Here is an 18993-nt window from a genome sequence, read left to right on the forward strand (position 1 = left end):
GCAGGGTTGTCCAGTGGTTAATGCCAGAGCAGAGGGAGCCTGACTTAATAGCCGGGCTCAGCTCTCCTGGGAAGCCGGAAGCGGGGATTCCCTGAAAGGAAGGGCCCAGCCCAGCCCATACCAGCCGGAACACCCTCTTGGAGTCACAGGGCTCTCTGAGGGGGAAGGGGAAGACTGAGGTACAGAGGGCATCAAGGAGAGAGTTGGCAGGCGGGAGGGCACACAGCAAGCCACTGGACAGCCCTAACCCCTCATCAACTCCAGCCCGGCCCACATTCCCTCATGCTCTGCCTGTCTCTGGCAGCTGCTGAGGGGGCTGCCACTTAGGGAGGTAGATCCTGTGTTGGCAAGCCATTGGCATGTTACCCTCCGATGCCCTGTGGAGAGAGGCTGGTGCCCCACCTCATGACTCTGCCACGAAACTAACCCCTGGATGGCTCCTGCTGGAGGATGGGATGCTGCTCTGGGCAGCTGGTGCCAAGCGGTTTCTCCTGATAGGGTCAGGGGGTCGGGCCCTTCCCACGGCCCACAGGGGCATCAGGTCACCCAAAGGTAGCCGGAGGTCCCAGCCTGTGTTATGGAGGAATGGGCTGAGCCTCTGACCAGGGCTTCTGCACCTCTCCTGCTGGCAGAGGGCCCCCAGCCCAGAAATCCAGGAAATGGGACGAGGACTCGGGCGAGGTTCCTGGTTCCTGCTGCCTGCTGCTTCATTTTAGCCAGAACAGAGGAGCTGGATCTCACAGCCCACCCCTGCAGCCCCCCACCAAGGGATTCCCTCAGCTGCTGGGAATCTGATTCCCTCCTGTGTCCCCTGGAAGCTGAACCCGTCCCCACCCCCCAGGCCCCACAGGGGAGTGCAGGGATTCCCTGGCCCATTGCCAAGGGCTTCCCACCGTGAATAATAATAATAATAATAATAATTGTGGTATTTGTTAAGTGCTTACTTTGTGCCAGCCACTGTACTAAGCACTGGGGTGGATACAAGCAAATCGGGTTGGACAAAGTCCCTGTTCCTCATGGGGCTCACAGTATTAATCCCTATTTTACAGATAAGGTCACTGAGGCACAGGGAAGCTAAGTAATTTGCCCAAGGTCACACAGGCCAAGCTATCCCCAAACCATGCCGCAGTGATATGCCCAGGGCAGCAAGAGAAGCAAGGGCCAGTGGTGTGAACCTCGATCAATCAATCAAGCCTATTCATTAAGCACTTACTGTGCTCTAAGCACTTAGGAGAGTATTATACAACAGAGTTGGCAGACACATTCCCTGCTCACAAGCTTAAAGTGTAGAGAGGAGATAGACATTAAAATAAATTATGGTTATGGATATCCAAGTACATATATGATGCAGAAGAGAGAGTGAGTAGGGGAAATGAAGGTATAGCCGGGACCTCTTGGAGGAGATGTGATTTTAATAAGGCTTTGAAGGTGGGGAGAATGGTCTCTGTTATATGTGAAGGGGGAAGGAGTTCCAAGCCAGAGGGAGGGTGTGGGATAGGGGGTATCAGTGAAAGCGATGAGATTGAGGTACAGTTAACAGGTTGGCATTAGAGGAGCGAAGAGTGTGGGTTCTGTTGGAGTAAGAAATCGGTACAGATTTATTACTCTATTTTACTTGTACATATATACATATTCTATTTATTTTATTAATATGTTTTGTTTTGTTGTCTGTCTCCCCCTTCTAGACTGTGAGCCCGCTGTTGGGTAGGGACCATCTCTATATGTTGCCAACGTGTACTTCCCAAGCGCTTAGTACAGTGCTCTGCACACAGTAAGCGCTCAATAAATAGGATTGAATGAATGAATGAATAAGATGGGAGGATGGGAGGGGGCCACAGGATTAATGCTTTACAGCTGATGGGAAGGAGTTTCCATTTAATGCAGAGGTGGATGGGCAACGACTGGAAGTCCTTGAGGAGAGGGGAGACAATCAATCAATCATATTTATTGAGTGCTTACTGTGTGACACCAACTGAATGTATTTTAGAAAATGATCCAGGCAGCAGGGTGAAGTATGGACTAGAGTGGGGAAAGAAAGGAGGCAGGGAGGTCAGCAAGGAGGCTGATGCAGTGGTCAAGGTGGGAGGAAGGGAGTGAGGCCTAGGAGGGGCAGTAGCTGGACCAATCTTCCGCTCATCCAGGGCCCTGTTCGGCCTTTGAGGAGGGAGGTCCAACCCGCGAGTTTGGAGCCAAGGCGCTCTGCGTCCCCCCCTCGTTGTGCATATGGTGCCCAGTTTCGTCACGTCTGCTGTGTGACCTTAGGCAAGTCACTTAACTTCTCTGTACCTCAGTTACTTCATCTATAAAACAGGGATTAAGGGTGGGACCCCTATGTGGGACAGGGATTTTGTTCAAACTGATAATCTTGTATCTACCCCCATGCTTAGTAGAGTACCTGGAACCTAGTAAGTGCTTAGGAGCGTGGCTCATTGGAAAGAGCCCGGGCTTTGGAGTCAGAGGTCTTGGGTTCTAATCCCAGCTCTGCTGCTTGTCAGCTGTGTAACTTTGGGCAGGTCACTTAACTTCTCTGTGCCTCAGTTCCCTCATCTGTAAAATGGGGATGAAGACTGTGAGTGCCAAGTGGGACAACCTGATCACCTTGTATCTCCCCAACGCTTAGAACAGTGCTTTGCACATAATAAGCGCTTAACAAATACCATCATCATCATCAACAAGCATCATCATTTATTATTACTGTTGTTGTTGTTATTATTATATACTGTAATATATAATAATAATATAACAATAACAAATAACAAAAGAACCCAGATGAATTCCCTGCTTCTTAAGCACTTCATTCATTCATTCAATCAGTCAGTTGTATTTATTGAATACTTGGGTACTCCCTCCCTCCCCATAGCATTCAGGTACATAATCTTTATACTCTGTCGCTTCCTATTATTATTATTAGGTGCTGAGTTGTTTCCAATTCATAGCGACTCCATGGATATACCTTCTCCAGAAGGTTCTGTCCTCTGCCATAATCCACAACCTTTCTAACGGTTCTTCTGTTATCATTATGGTCTCTATCCATCTAGCTGCTGGTCTGCCTCTTCCACGTTTTCCCTGGACTTTTCCTAACTTTAGTGTCTTCTCCAGAGAATTAATCCTCCTGATTATGTGTCCAAAATATGCTAATCTAAGTCGAGTTATTTAACCTTCCAAAGACCATTTTGATTTAATTTGCTCGAAAATCCACTTGTTTGTTTTTCAGGCAGTCCATTACATTTAATTTACTTTAGTGACTGTAGATCATAATAATAATAATAATGATGATGGTATTTGTTAAGCGCTTACCACTGTTCTAAGTTCTGGGGAGGACACAAGGTAATTAGGTTGTCCCACGTGGGGCTCACAGTCTTAATCCCCATTTTACAGATGAGGCAACTGAGGCATAGAGAAGTTAAGTGACTTCCCCAAAGTCACATAGCTGACAAGTGGCACAGCCGGGATTAAAACCCATGACCTCTGACTCCCAAGCCTGGGATCTTTCCACTGAGCCACGCTGCTTCTCTAATCCCTTGGAAGTCAAAGGGATCCTGTCTACTCCCTCTATGGGACTTTCCCAGCCGCTTAGTACAGTGCTCCTCACAGAGTGGATGCTCAATCAATACTATTGATTGACTGACTGATTCCCCCCCTTTTCCTCTGTTCCTCCTCCCCTCCCCATCTCCCCGACTTGCTCCCTTTGCTTTATTCCCCTCCCCTCCCCACAGCACTTGTGTGTATATATGTATATATTTAAAATTCTATTTATATTAATGATGTGTGTATATCTATAATTCTATTTATTTATATTGTTGCTATTGATTCCTGTTTATTTGTTTTGATGCCTGTCTCCCCCCTTCTAGACTGTGAGCCCATTGTGGGCAGGGAGTGTATATATGTACATATTTAAAATTCTATTTATATTAATGACATGCATATATCTATAATTCTATTTATTTATATTGATGCTATTGATGCCTGTTTACTTGTTTTGATGCCTGTTTCCCCCCTTCTAAACTGTGAGCCCGTTGTGGGCAGGGATTGCCTCTACTTGCTGCTGAATTGTACTTTCTAAGCACTTAGTACAGTGCTCTGCACACAGTAAGCGCTCAATAAATACAATTGAATGAATGAATGATCCAGTCACTCAGCCCAGAGTTCCCCCATGCCAGAGAGATACCTGTTCAGGGAAGCCCTTAAGCAGCAGGTGAGGTAGGGGAAATGAACATAGCGGAATAGAGTGAGCAAAGCACGGAGAAGGAGAGACAGAGCAAGAAAGAAAAATAGAAAAGTGCTTCAGCGCTTAGAACAGGGCTTTGCACATAGTAAGCGCTTAATAAATGCCATCATTATTAGAGGAGACACAGAGAGAGAGCCTATGTGTGTGTGTCTTTCCTTCTCTGCCTTTCCCTCTGAATATCCACCAGGATTGTGAGCCCCACGTGGGACAGGGACTGTGTCCAACCTGATTTGCTTGTGTCTAACCCAGCGCTTAGTGTAATGCCTGGCACATAGTAAGCGCTTAACAAATACCATGATCATTATTATCTCCAGTCTCTCTCACCTTCCTGCTCCCCATCCCTATTTTGGACCACTGGCCCCATTCTTATGGAAGCCTCACCCTTACCCCACTTTGAGAAAATGCAGCCCCTTTCCTTTCCACACTGTTGTTGTGTTTTATTTTCCAGGGGGTTCCAGGCTGCAGCTGGGGCACTACTGGATGCGTGCAGCTTTTCCTACTTGAGTGGACAGACACAGGAGACCTGAGTTCCAATTCCAGTTCTGTCACTTGCCGGCTGTGTGACCTTGGTCAGATCATTTAATCTGGCCGGAACACAGTTTCCACATCTGTAAGAAGGGAATAAGATAGATCGTGTGCCCCAGGGAGGACAGGGACTGAGTCCTATTTGCTAAGTTTGTCTTTGCCCCAACACTTAGCACATAATAAGCACTAAATATATGTCTCCTCATGATTACACGGTCTCCATCCCTGAAGTCTGAGGGCTCCAAGCCCTCAGTCCTGGATGTTGGAGAGTGCTAGAGGAATCCAATAGAGAAGCAGTATGTTCTAATGGATATCGCACGGGCCTGAGAGTCAGAAGGACCTGAGTTCTAACCTCAGCTCTGCTATTTGTCAGCTGTGAGACCTTGGGCAAGTCACTTCACTGTGCCTCAGTTACTTCATCTGTAAAGTAGGGATTAAGACCACGAGCCTCATTTGGGACATGGGCTGTGTCCAACCAGTTTAGCTTGTATCTACCGGAGCACTTAGTAATATAATAATAATAATAATAATAATAATAATAATAATGGCATTTATTAAGTGCTTACTATGTGCAAAGCACTGTCTGGCACACAGTAAGTGATTAACAGATACCAATTTTTTTTAAAAAAGAAGTCCTGGGCTATGGCAAGAGACAGCAACTCATGGACTTTGAGACCCAGGTGGAGAGGAGGGCTGTGAGGTAGGAAGGGAGGAGATTAGATAAGAGGGGAACTTCCCCTAGGCGTAGGTCAGAGCTGCTGGGAGTCTACTAGACCATAAGCTCCTGGAAGGCAGGGACCGGGTCTTTGACTTTTATCACATTTGTTGCTGAATTGTACTCTCCAAGCGCTTAGTATAGTACCCTGAACAAAGTAAGCGTTCAACAGATACGACTGAATGAATGAATGAATGAATCGCGCTGTCCCAAACGCCCAGCCTGGAGGTCCATACCCATTGAGCATGTGAAATATTTTTGCTGATGAGGACAGGGATGATCTCAGCTCAGAGGGTGGGTGGGCAGGCGGGCACAGTCGGGGGAGAAGTGGACCCAGTGAAGGGGGTGGTGCCACGGGTGATGGTGGAGGTTGGCGGGGGGGTGGTGATGTCCGGGCCTGTGGCTGGGATGACTCATGGCCAGAGGTCCAAGGGAGGAGGCCATGGGGACATAAAGAGGGACACATACTCTGGCAGGAAGGAAGAGTGACCAGGCACAGCAGGGTGATTCATGGGCACAGGGTGCAGTGAGGAGGAGGGGGAAAAGATGAATGATAAAAACAGAGAGAAACACAGGAAGAATGAAGGGGGAAGCTATGGGCATAGAGGGAGGGGCAGGGGGGAGCCAGACCCAGTAAGGAGAGGCATGGTACCCAAGACCCAGAGGGAAGCTGTTCCTTCCCTTCCCTTGCAGTCCCAGCCCAGAAAAGAAACTCCTTAGGGGGGCAGGGGCTCCCTCTCAAGCCTCCTCTCTGCCTCAGGGTAGCCCCCAAGCCACCGGCCTTGCCCCTGAGGCCACAAGCATCCTCCATGCCCATCCCCCTGTGGCATCCCCAGAGTCCCTGCCCAGGCTTTGCTGCAGAATATCATCGATTGATTAATTCATTCATTCATTTAATCGTATTTATTGAGCGCTTACTGTGTGCAGAGTTCTGTAAGTAAGCGCTCAATAAATACGATTAAATGAATGAATGAATTAATCAATCGATGGCATTCTGCAGCAAAGCCTGGGCAGGGACTCTGGGGATGTCTTTAGGTGTGCAGAGCTCTGTACTAAGTGCTTGGAAAGTACTATTCGACAACTAATAAAGACAATCCCTACGCAACAAGGGGGTCACAGTCTAGAATGAAAGAGGAGGCCAAGGCAGGTCAGAGCTGGGGAAGGGGCAGGCAGGGAAGAAGCGGAGGTGACTGAGGTGATCGGCAGGTTGCCGAGGCGGGGAGGACCCTAGACAGGGGAGGGCACCGATTCCCCAGTCTGGACTGGCACCCAGTTTCGGCCTCCTCCTCCCCGTCCCCACCCAACGCCTTCTTTGGGGCACTCAAACCCAGAGGGATTTCCTAAGGTCAAGGGAGAAGCTGGAAGCAGGTTACCCCGGGCCTCTGTCACCACGATAAACCCCCTCCCCAGGTCAGGGTTGGATCCCCTCCAGGTCAGAGATGACTGAGTGAATGTCTCCCTGCCCTCTGAGCAGAAATTAGGGGGGAAGGCTTGGGGGAAGACTCTTGACTTAGCATGCCCATCCCGCTGCTATGGGCAGGGGCCTTTCATGGGCCACCAAGACCCTACAGGGACAGGAGGAGGGGGTTTCAGAGGAGTGTCTCCCTCCAACTTCCCAGGGCAGCTCTTGCTTTGGGGTCTCCCCCCGCATTTCACTAGATCTCCATGCAGATGGACCCTTCCCAACCCCAGACGATCTGAGACCCTGATGAGAATGAAGCCCCTCGCGGGCAGGGAACAGGTCTCACATCTCCGTTGTACTTTCTGCAAGTGCTTAGTGCAGTGTACTGCACTCAGTAAGTGTTCAACAAATTCCATTACTATTGCTCCTGTGCCCTGTGTTGCCGGGGAGGGGGAGTCCCCTAAACTGGTCTGGTCCCCCTCTCCTTGCCCCAACTGGCCCCAAGAGCCAACCTGCCCCTCTGCCCTGAGCCTGGGGCTTCCAGTCCCACAGCTGGGAGGGGTTCAGAGCATGGAGGAGGGGAAGTGGAGACAGGAATGCAGACTGGGAGGAGAAAGAAGGGAAAAGGGCGAAGAAGGGAGGAGGAGGAGGCGGCAGGGCTCTCGGGGCTCTTGGGATGCACCAGCCTGGCAGGCCGCAACTTGCTGCCACCCAATCAGGAGCCGCTTCCACCCCATCCCTGCCCCCTGCTCCCCAGCCCCAGCCCCCATCACCGCTGCCTTCCATACTGGCCCGGCGGACTCCATCCTGGGGAGGGGCCCCTGACTGCGCCAGCCTTGAAAAGGTTAAAAAAAAATGGAAGGATGGAGTCAGTGAGGAGAAAACATTTTTCTCAGGAGAAACTGGAGTGGGGGCATAGGGGGAGTCGTGGAAAGAATGTTGTCCACCCGATCCCAAACTGGAATGGGATAGGGAGACTGAGGCACGGGTGGCTTCTTCATTCCCCACCCCCAACACCCTGTCAGGGGGGGCAGGACCAGGAGGCCTCAGGCAGAGGGGCAGGAGAGTGGAATGGAAATGGTCCTCCCGGGGCTAATTCTGGAAATGGCAACAGAGGGGACTGACCCTTCCCCCTGTCAAGAAGCTGGGGACGCTGGGAGTGGTGGAGCTGGGGAGTCAGGACACCATTAGACTGTCAGCTCCTTGAGGGCAGGGATCATGTCTTCAACTTTTATCATACTCTCCCAAGTACCACGTGCCCAGGACAGTTCCCAGGATCCCCAGCCCAGTACAGGCTAGTTTTTTTGCATGGCATTTGTTAAGAGCTTACTATGTGTCTAGCAATGTTCCATGTGCTGGGGTAGATACCTCTTCTGTAAAATGGGGATTAAGTCTGTGAGCCCCAGGTGGGACAGGGATTGGGTCCAACCTGATTATTCATTCATTCATTCATTCATTCATTTTATTTATTGAGCGCTTACTGTGTGCAGAGCACTGGACTAAGTGCTTGGGAAGTACAAGTCGGCAACATATAGAGACTGTCCCTACCCAACAACGGGCTCACAGTCTAGAAGGGGGAGACAGACAATAAAACAAAACATGGAGACAGGTGTCAAAATCGTCAGAACAAATAGAATCACAGCTATATGCACATCATTAACAAAATCAATACAGTAGTAGTAATCTTCTCCCCCTCCCACACAAATCTTTCCCTTCGCCACCTTGGTTCCTCATGCAGCTACCAGGCAGCGTCCTGTGGCCTAGAAAGCCACACACTAGCCCCGGGTGGTCTGGTAAGCAAGCGGTCACACTGCAGATGGTCTCCAGAAGGGCTCAAGGAGACTCTGGAAATGGGGTTTGGGTTACGGCTAGCTTCTGTCCTGTACCTTAAGGAAAGAGCTGGCTGCGGCAGTATCGGGGAAAAGCAGCAAAAGGCTTCCCATAGTTCAAAGGAACAGAGGACACCCGCCCAACTAGACGATCAGGGCTGGGACAAGAAGAGAAACTAGATTTATGGGGAAAGAGGTGAATTTGTGTACATGGGCCGAGTCAAGCCTCCCAGTGTACGCTCCCAGGACAGGAGTGGGGGATTGATAAATAAATGTTCATCTTGCTCTTGAACCTGCGAGCTCATCTTTTTTGACCAGAACCAGCTATTCTACGACTGGACAGAGCCACTAATAATAAAAATAATAATAATAAATGTGCCAAGCACTGGACTAGGTACTGGGCTGAATACAATATATGCAGCTCTGACAAAGTATCTGCCCACATAAAGATCACAGTCTAAGAGGGAGGGAGCACAAGTGTCTTATCCCCAATGTTACAGTTGAAGAAACCGAGGTTCAGAGAAGTTTAGAGACTTGCCCAAGGAAAGCAGAAGAGCTGGAATTAGATCCCTGGTCTCCTGATACTCAGGCCCATGATCTTTTCATTAGGTCACAAGGCATTTAAAGCCTCCTTGCGTTTTGATGATTAATGGAACCATCAGTTTTAAAAATCAGATAAGTTTTTTTAGCTAATAATTTGATTATCTTACTTTAGCACTTAGAGCAGTGCTTGGCACCTAGTTAGTGCTTAGCAAATGCCAGAATTATTATTATTATCATTATTATTATACAAGTTTCTCAAATTGGACCCAATCCGTGTCCCACATGGGACTCACAGTCTAAGTAGAAAGAAGGAGGATTGAATCCCTGTTTTACTGTGGAGGAAACTGAGGCACAGAGAAGTTAAATGACTTGCCCAAGCTCAAATGACCAGCAATTGGCAGATCAGGATTGGAACCCATATCATCTGACTCCCAGCCCCATACTCTTTCCGCTAGGCTGTGCTACTTTTTTATGGCATTTGTGCAGTGCGTACTATGTGTCAAACACTTATAAGTGCTGGGGTAGATACAAGTTAATTAGGTTGGACACAGTCCCTGTCCCTCATGGAGCTCACAATCTAAGTAGGAGGAAGAACAGGTTCTTTGTAAGCAGGGAACGTGTCTGTTTATTATTATACTGTAGAAGCAGCGTGGCTCAGTGGAAAGAGCCCGGGCTTTGGAGTCAGAGGTCATGGGTTCGAATCCCAGCTCCACCACTTGTCAGCTGTGTGGCTTGGGCAAATCACTTAACTTCTCTGGGCCTCAGTTCCCTCATCTGTAAAATGGGGATTAAGACTGTGAGCCCCCCATGGGACAACCGGATCACCTTGTAACCTCCCCAGTGCTTAGAACAGTGCTTTGAACATAGTAAGCGCTTAATAAATGCCATCATTATTATTAGTAGTAGTAATACAGTGCTCTGCACACAATAATCAATCAATCAATCAATCGTATTTATTGAGCGCTTACTGTGTGCAGAGCACTGTACTAAGCGCTTGGGAAGTACAAGTCGGCAACACATAGAGACAGTCCCTACCCAACAGCAGGCTCACAGTCTAGAAGACTGTCAATAAGCACTCAGTAAATACAATTGAATGAATGAATGAATAATAATGAATGAATAAGTCCCATTTTACAGCTGAGGAAACTGAGGCACAGAGGAGTGAAGTGACTTGCCCAAGGTCACACAGCAAGCAACTGACAGAGCTGAGGCCCGTGTTCTTTCCTCTAGGCCACGCTGTTTCTACTACTGATTGATGTTGGGCTGTGTGGCCGAGGGATGGGGAGGGGGGTGTCTCTGTGCCTTACCTAATGAGAGGGCAGTGTGGGGAGCACGGCAGAGAGGAGGGGTGCAGGGAGTGGCCACCCCCCGCTAGTCCAAGGAGAGATGGGGTCAGGCCGCAGACTTCCAGGGAGCAGGAGGTCTGGGGTCACCATGGCTGGGCACGGAGGACCCGCTCCCAGCTTATCCAGCTGGGCAGAGCAGGGAGAAAAAGAGCCCAAAATTGGGGGAGCCCACGAGACAGAAATGAGGAGAGAGGACAGACAGCCGCCCGTGACAGCAGGGGAGGCCCCCAGTCAAGCTGATTTTGTGACCTCTTTGTGTGGCTCCGCTGAGAGCCCGGCTCAGTGCCCGGCTTTTGTGGTGGACAGTGGTGACAGCGGTGGCCTGGTCCCAGCTCCCTCTCCACATCGCTTCCTCGGCGGCCCCCTGCGAGCAGCCGCTGAGTTAATGTACAATTCTGGCACGGCGCTCTAATTACTCAGTCTGCTCTAATTGGCCTCCCTGCCCGCGTGGGCCCGGAGAAAGCCTGGCTGACAAGCACTCCGGATCCCCACAGACCACTCTTTATTTCCTGGAGAGGCCTTGGCCCTCTGACCCGTGTCCCCCGCCCCGGACTTGCCTCCAGCGTGCCCAGGCCGGGGATGGGGGAGGGTGGTCAAACAGCCTCGCGCTTCCGGACTCGCACACGGCCTTCCAAAGGAGCTGGTGGCTTGGCTCTAAGCAGCAGGGGCCTCCAGGGTCCCACTTCTGCTCCCCTTCCTCCCAACGGAAGGGCGGCCCCGGACGTGTCTCCAGTGGGAAGATCTGCGTGGCTCACTGGAAAGAGCCCGGGCTTTGGAGTCAGAGGTCATGGCCATCTGTCAGTTGTGTGACTTTGGGCAAGTCACTTAACTTCTTTGTGCCTCAGTTACCTCATCTGTAAAATGGGGATTAAAACTGTGAGCCCTCCCCCACCCCGGGATGACCTGATCACCTTGTAACCTCCCCAGAGCTTAGAACAGTGCTTTGCACATAATAAGCACTTAACAAATGCCATCATCATTATTATTATTATTGGAGCCCCTTCCTTCCTCTCCCCCTCGTCCCCCTCTCCATCCCCCATCTTACCTCCTTCCCTTCCCCACAGCACCTGTATATATGTATATATGTTTGTACATATTTATTACTCTATTTATTTTACTTGTACATATCTATTCTATTTATTTTATTTTGTTAGTATGTTTGGTTTTGTTCTCTGTCTCCCCCTTCTAGACTGTGAGCCCATTGTTGGGTAGGGACTGTCTCTATATGTTGCCAACTTGTACTTCCCAAGCGCTTAGTACAGTGCTCTGCACACAGTAAGCGCTCAATAAATACGATTGATTGATTGATTGATTATTATTATCTGCCTCAAACCATCCACACTCTCTTTTCTATCCAGAGGTGGCAGCCTGTCCCCTCTATCTATCTGCTCAGGTAGAGGATGGGGCCTGTGGCTGTCTGCCCCAAATCTGCTGCTGGAGAGGAAAGAGCTTCTTGCCACAATCTGGGGCAGTGGGCACCGGGCCCACCCTAAATGGTACCTTCTCCCGTATGGGCACAGACCTCCTCTTCATTCAAATCTGGGTGTCTGCCCACATCTCTCTGGGTCTCCCTGCACTCCAGTACCCCCTGGAAAGGGGTCGGTTCTCTTGCCCTGGCATCTGCTCTAATCCCACCTCTGCCACTCGTCTGCTGCGTGACTTGGGGCAAGTCTTTTCACTTCTGTGTGCCTCAGTTACCTTGTGTGTAAAATGGGGATTGAGACGGTGAGCCCCACGTGGGACAGGGACTGTGTCCGAACCCAATTTGCTTGTTTCCAGCCCAGCGCTTAGTGCAGGGCCTGGCACATAGAGAGTATTTAACAAATACCATAAGTATGCGTGGCTCAGTGGAACTAGCCTGGGCTTGGGAGTCAGAGGTCATGGGTTCTAATCCCAGCTTCACCACTTGTCAGCTGTGTGACTGGGTAAATCACTTAACTTCTCTGAGCCTCAGTTACCGCATCTGTAAAATGGGGATTAAGACTGTGAGCCCCACGGGGGACAACCTGATCACCTTGCATCCCCCTTAACACCTAGAACAGTGCTTTGCACATAGTAAGTGCTTAACAAATGCCATTATTATCATTATTATCTGCTACTTCCACCTCAGCTTTGGGGGTGAGGAAGGAGAGGAGAGTAAGGGAGGGAGAGAAGATGGGGAGGAGGGCGAGAAGAGAAGAGAAGGGGGAGGGGAAGAAGGAAAGGAAGGAGGGGAAGGGGGGGAGTAGAAGGAGGAGGAAGAGAAGGTGGGGACAACAGGGAGAGGGGACTAAGGGAGGCGGAGGGTGGGAAGAGCCACCCCAGACATCACTGGGCCGGACATAGACTCCACCTTTTCCCAGGCTAGAGCTACCTGTATCTCTCAGGGGGCCAGTTTCTAGACCCCTCATGGCAGGAGTCCCTTCTCCATCCCCTAGCCGAAGTCTCAGAGGGAGTCCCTTCCCCATCTCCTGTCTCTTCCCCGTCCCCCAAGCCAGGGGAGCCATGGGGCTGTTGCATTCTCCGGCCAGAGAGGCTGCTGCCCCCAGAGAGCTGACAACATGGAGGTGGGGTAGCTCTCTCCGATCCCAGCTCCCCGCTCACCATCTCCGCTCCTGGATCCCTGTCCCCCCTTCTGGCTTCCCATCCCCAATCCTTGCTCTGGGATTCCCATCCCCACTCCCCACAGTTCCCAACCCGGCTTCGGGTTTCCCACTTCTGGATCTCCATTCCATCTCTCTGCTCCCCATTCCACACTCACCGCTCACCACCCCTGGCTGGCTCGGCCAGCCTGACCATGCCTTGAAGGAGAGCCCGAGGCCTGGCAATGAGGGGCGGCAGCAGGGCAGCCTCTTGGGCAGAGGATCCTCCTGCTTCCCCCAGACTCCCCCTCCCCTGCGGCTCCTGGACAAAGCGGAAAAGGAGAAGGAGAGGGAATGGTCAGACCAAGAGGAAACTGCTTTGGCTGACAAACGAGGCAGGTGGATGGCCAGAGAAGGAAGCTGGGAGAGAGGAGGAGATCAGATGGGATGGGGGGCAAAGTTCAGAGCAAATAGAGGGCAGGGGGCTCCATCTAGAAGTATCAGGAGCCTTGTGGAGTTGCAGTGTAAGTGAGGGGGTCTTCCCCAGTTTAGCCCTAAGCCAGAGTGGATGGGAAGCAGGAGTTGGGGGCTGGACTAATGAGGAGAAAGGATGTGGGGGCCGTCACCACCTCGCCCAGGGTGGATCTCTTTCCACCTGGACCGGGCCAAGCTTTGACCCCAAACACTGGGCACTTTCAGCCTGAACGCAGAAGGCAGGGACTGGGACCAGTCTGGGGACTGGTTGGAGGCAGTACAGCGAACCCTGGCACTGGGGCACAATGGGCAGTGGTGAGGGTCAGGGCATTTCTGGACATATTTCAGCGGCAGGGTCTGGCCCGCCCCTGACGTGAACAGAAGGAAGCCATGTGCGGGCATGTAGATCTGTGTGTGGAGGGCGTACAGCACTTGGTACAGTGCCTGGCACATAGTACACACTAAACAAATACCATAAACAAAGGCGGGAGTGTTGTGTCTTTCTCAGTTACACAGGCTTTGCACTAGACATCAGGTGTTTGTGCAGCTGTAAATGCCAAGAGCAGGGGGACACAACTTTGTGTGTATGAAGAAGGGGTCTCAGGTGAGTGGGCATGGACAGGTGGGATATTCTACTCTGGGTGCCTGGAGAGAACAGGAAAGTCTCCCAGTGTGTACATCGGGAGAGTAGAGCTTTTGGATGAGTGTTTGAGGAAGAAGGGGTCTATGTGAGGAGGGAAGACATACTAAACTGTGTGTGGATATGCACGTAGGGGTGTGTGTGTGTGTTTGTGTGTGTGTGTGTGTGTGTGTTCATGCATGTGTGTAGGAATGTCTCAGAAATGGAGGTGGGTTCTGGGGGTATGCGGAAGGGAATATTTGGCTTTGGAGAATGGTGTATCAGATGTCTGAACAAGAGGAGAGGTCCCTGGGGAGAGAATGTACTTGCCTGGATGTGAAGTGGAAGGGGTGTACTCAGCTGGATGTGCACGGGGAAAGGGTGTATTTGTCTGGGCGTGTACCAGGAAGGGGTACAGTCAGCAGGATGTGCAGCCCACAGCCTTTAACTCCGTCACAGATGTGAGAGCAGGATGGCAGAGAGAGAGAGGGCACAGAGCAGGGAGCAGAAGTCAATGAGTACTGCCCTGGGGTGTTCTGCTCCCCATGGAACCAGTGAAACTCCTCTCTGGCCATCCGAGCCGTGCTCGCGGGTACAGAGAGACCCAGCTCCCGGCCCATGGCTCCTTGTGGCCCAGCCCAGCCGGCTCGGGGGCCTGGGGTATCCTTCCTGCTTGGGCGGGGCCCTGGAGCTGGTGCAGGGAAGGGGAAGCAGAAGCTGCTCACCTCTGCCAAGCAGGAGGGCAGGAGGATGGGTTGGGGGGAATTGGGGTGAGTGGGGATGAGGGAAGACTGAGCACACTTGGGAGGAAGGTCCGGGCATCAGGGGACTAAGGAACCAAGCTGGGGAAGGCTGAGGGAGGGAACTCCCTCCAGGGCCTGGACCCTCCTGGACCGGCCCAGCCATGTCCCCCCCACTCCACCCGGCCACACTCCAGCATCCCACCACCAAAACACACACACACACACTCTCTCTCTCTCTCTCTCTCTCTCTCTCTCTCTCTCTCTCTCTCTCTCTCTCTCTCTCTCTCTCTCTCTCTCTCTCTCTCTCTCTCTCTCTCTCTCTCTCTCTCTCTCTCTCTCTCTCTCTCTCTCTCTCTCTCTCTCTCTCTCTCTCCTCTCTCTCTCTCTCTCTCTCTCTCTCTCTCTCTCTCTCTCTCTCTCTCTCTCTCTCTCTCTCTTCCCTTCCGACCAGCACATCCTAACCCCCTCACCAATACACACATCGCAACCCCCCCCCACACACTGTCTCTGTCTCTCTCTCTCTGTCTCTCTCTCTCTCTCTTTCTCTCTCTCTCTCCCTCCGACTGGCCACATCCCCCACCCCCCAAAACACACAAATACATCCTCCTCTCCAGCCCCCTCCCACTGGCCAAACCCCTCCACCACACACACACACACACACACAAAAAAAAACCCTCCCCTCCAGCCTCCTCTGACCAGCCATATCCTAACCCCCCCATCTACCACCACCACCTCCCAAAGACACACAGACATCCCCCCACTCCCCTACATGCCCCTCCACCAGGCCTCCTCCTAAGTCGCCCTCCTGGCGGGGTGGTAGCCCTCTCAAACACCTGTTCCGACGGCCCAGAGTGGGGATCGGGGGCCAGGCCGCCCCCTCCTCTGCTCCACCTCCCCCTACCTGAGTCAACATGACTTCCTGCCTCTCCTAGAAACATGAACTCATTTCCTCGTCCTGCTGGCCGGGCTGGGCTGTCCGCCCGCCTCCTCGATGGACACCAGCTCCGGCACTGAACCCGGCCGGCCACGGGCACCGAGCCGGTCCTCGTGGGGGGCACCGACAGTGAGCCTAGACTTCTAGACTGTGAACCCACTGTTGGGTAGGGACCATCTCTATATGTTGCCAACTTGGACTTCCCAAGCGCTTAGTATGGTGCTCTGCACACAGTAAGCACTCAATAAATACGATTGAATGAATGAATGAGCCGTTCCTGCGGGGGGCACCGACACTGAACCGGTCCTCAGGGGGGCACGGGCATTGAGCCAGTCCTCCGGGGGGCACGAAGGACCCGGGTATATGTTGGTACAGATTTATTACTCTGTTTATTTTACTTGTACATATTTACTATTTATTTTGTCAATGATTCATTCAATCGTAATTATTGAGTGCTTACTGTGTGCAGAGCACTGTACTAAGAGCTTGATAATGATGGCATTTGTTAAGCGCTTACTATGCGCAAAGCACTGTTCTAAGCACTGGGGGGGGGGAGTGATCAAGTTGTCCCACGTGGGGCTCACAGTCTTAATCCTCCTTTTACAGATGAGGTAACTGAGGCTCAGAGAAGTGAAATGACTTGCCCAAGGTCACACAGCAGACATGTGGCAGAGCCGGGATTCGAATCCATGACCTCTGACTCCAAAGCCCAGGCTCTTTCCATTGAGCCACGCTGCTTCTCTACGTGCTTCTAGTTTTACTTCTATTTATTCTGATGACTTGACACCCGTCCACATGTTTTGTTTTGTTGTCTGTCTCCCCCTTCTAGACTGTGAGCCCGTTGTTGGGTAGGGACCGTCTCTCTGTGTTGCCAACTTGTACTTCCCAAGCGCTTAGTCCAGTGCTCTGCGCACAGTAAGCGCTCAATAAATACGATTGAATGAATGAATCCCGGCAGGGACCAGAGCTGGTGCGGACCAGCTGTCCCCTGGGACCCTGACCCATTCATTAAGCGCGGCTCAGTGGAAAGAGCGAGGGGTTTGGAGTCAGTGGTCATGGGTTTGAATCCCGACTCCACCACTTATCAGCTGTGTGACTTTGGGCAAGTCACTTCACTTCTCCGGGCCTCACTTCCCTCATCTGTAAAATGGGAATGAAGACTGTGAGCCCCATGGGGGACAACCTGATCACCTTGTATCCCCCCCAGCGCTTAGAACAGCGCTTTGCACGTAGTAAGCGCTTAACAAATTTCATCATTATTATTATTATTCAATCAGTCAGTTGTATGTATGGAGCACCATTATTATTATTATTATTCAGTCAGTCGTATGTATTGAGCGCTTACTGAGAGAAGCAGCGTGGCTCAGTGGAAAGAGCCCGGGCTCTGGAGTCAGAGGTCATGGGCTCAAATCCCAGCTCCGCCAATTGTCAGCTGTGTTCATTCATTCATTCCTTCAATCGTATTTATTGAGCGCTTACTGTGTGCAGAACACTGTACTAAGCGCTTGGGAAGTACAAGTTGGCAACATAGAGAGACGGTCCCTCCCCAACAGTGGGCTCACAGTCAATCAATCAATCAATCGTATTTATTGAGCGCTTACTCTGTGCAGAGCAATATACTAAGCGCTTGGGAAGTACAAGTTGGCAACATAAAGAGACGGTCCCTCCCCAACAGTGGGCTCACAATCAATCAATCAATCGTATTTACTGAGCGCTTACTGTGTGCAGAGCACTGTACTAAGCGCTTGGGAAGTACAAGTTGGCAACATATAGAGACGGTCCTTCCCCAACAGTGGGCTCACAGTCTGACTGTGTAACTTTGGGCAAGTCACAACTTCTCTGCGCCTCAGTGACCTCATCTGTAAAATGGGGGTGAAGACTGTGAGCCCCCCGTGGGGCAACCTGATCACCTGGTGAGCTCCCCAGCGCTTGGAACAGTGCTTTGCACATAGTAAGCGCTTAATAAAAGCCATTATTATTATTATTATCATTATTCCCGCGCGCAAAGCGCTGCGCTAAGCGTTGACTCACCCGAGCGTGCTGATGAAGCCGTTGACGGAGCCCTCGGCGAAGAGGGAGACGATGTCTCCGATGTGCAGGAAGCTGGCCATGTCGCTCATGGTGGCTGCGGCCCCCCCGGGGCCCCGGCCTGGGCCTCCGCCCGGCTGGAGGGGGGCAGCCCGGAGGGCGGCCCGGAGGGGGCGGCCCCAGCGGTCCTCGCCGGCCACGGGGCGGCCCAGCCCCGGCCGGGCCCCGGCCCTGCTCGGTGGCTCCCTGCAATGCACGGGGAGCAGGAAGTCTGCTCCCTCTTTGCTGCTGCTGCTGCTGCTGCTGCTGCTGCTACTGCTGCCCACATGCAAATCCAGTCCTGGGGCGGGGGGCGGGGGGCGGCCCCGCCTCTGCCCCAGCCCCCGGACCCGCCCCGGACCCGCCCACCGGGCCCTTCTCCGGGCCCTGGGCCCAGCTCAGCCAGGGCAGCGCAGCTCAGCCCATCCGGAGGCCCGGCCTCACCCTGGGGACGAGGGCAGGCCAGCCCAGTTTGGAGTCCCGGGCCACGGAGGGGCGAGGGCAACTCAGCCCATTCCGGGGTCCCGGGTCCACCTGGGGGCGAGGGCAGTCCAGCCCAGATTGGGGTCCCGAGCCCACCCTGGGGAGAGGGCACCTCAGCTCAGACCGGGGTCCCGGGCCCCCTGGGGACGAGGGCAGTCCAACCCAGTTTGGAGTCCCGGGCCCACAGAGGGGCGAGGGCAACTCAGCCCATTCCGGGGTCCCGGGTCCACCTGGGGGCGAGGGCAGTCCAGCCCAGATTGGGGTCCCGAGCCCACCCTGGGGAGAGGGCACCTCAGCTCAGACCGGGGTCCCGGGCCCCCTGGGGATGAGGGCAGTCCAGCCCAGTTTGGGGTCCAGGGCCCACCGCGGGGGGCGAGGGCAGCTCAGCCCATTCCCGGGTCCATCAGGGGGCGAGGGCAGTCCAGCCCGAGCCGGGGTCCCGAGCCCATTCTAGGGAGAGGGCACCTCAGCTCAGAACGGGGTCCCTGGCCCCCTGAGGACAAGGGCAGTCCAGCCTAGTTTAG

General features: G+C 52.6%; 1 protein-coding gene across 1 annotated transcript in view; it reads right to left on the reverse strand.

Annotated features, from left to right (window-relative positions):
- Positions 1-18090, reverse strand: part of ITPR3 (inositol 1,4,5-trisphosphate receptor type 3) — a 95112-nt gene extending 77022 nt beyond the window's left edge. The window contains exon 1 of the mRNA XM_038749658.1: positions 17951-18090. Within this exon, the coding sequence (XP_038605586.1) occupies positions 17951-18039 (89 nt within the window). The 5' untranslated portion in view covers positions 18040-18090. The remainder of the gene's footprint in view (positions 1-17950) is intronic.
- Between the last annotated feature and the right edge of the window lie 903 nt (positions 18091-18993).

The sequence above is a fragment of the Tachyglossus aculeatus genome, chromosome 7, assembly GCF_015852505.1.
Source record: "Tachyglossus aculeatus isolate mTacAcu1 chromosome 7, mTacAcu1.pri, whole genome shotgun sequence".
Classification (NCBI taxonomy): Eukaryota; Metazoa; Chordata; class Mammalia; order Monotremata; family Tachyglossidae; genus Tachyglossus; species Tachyglossus aculeatus.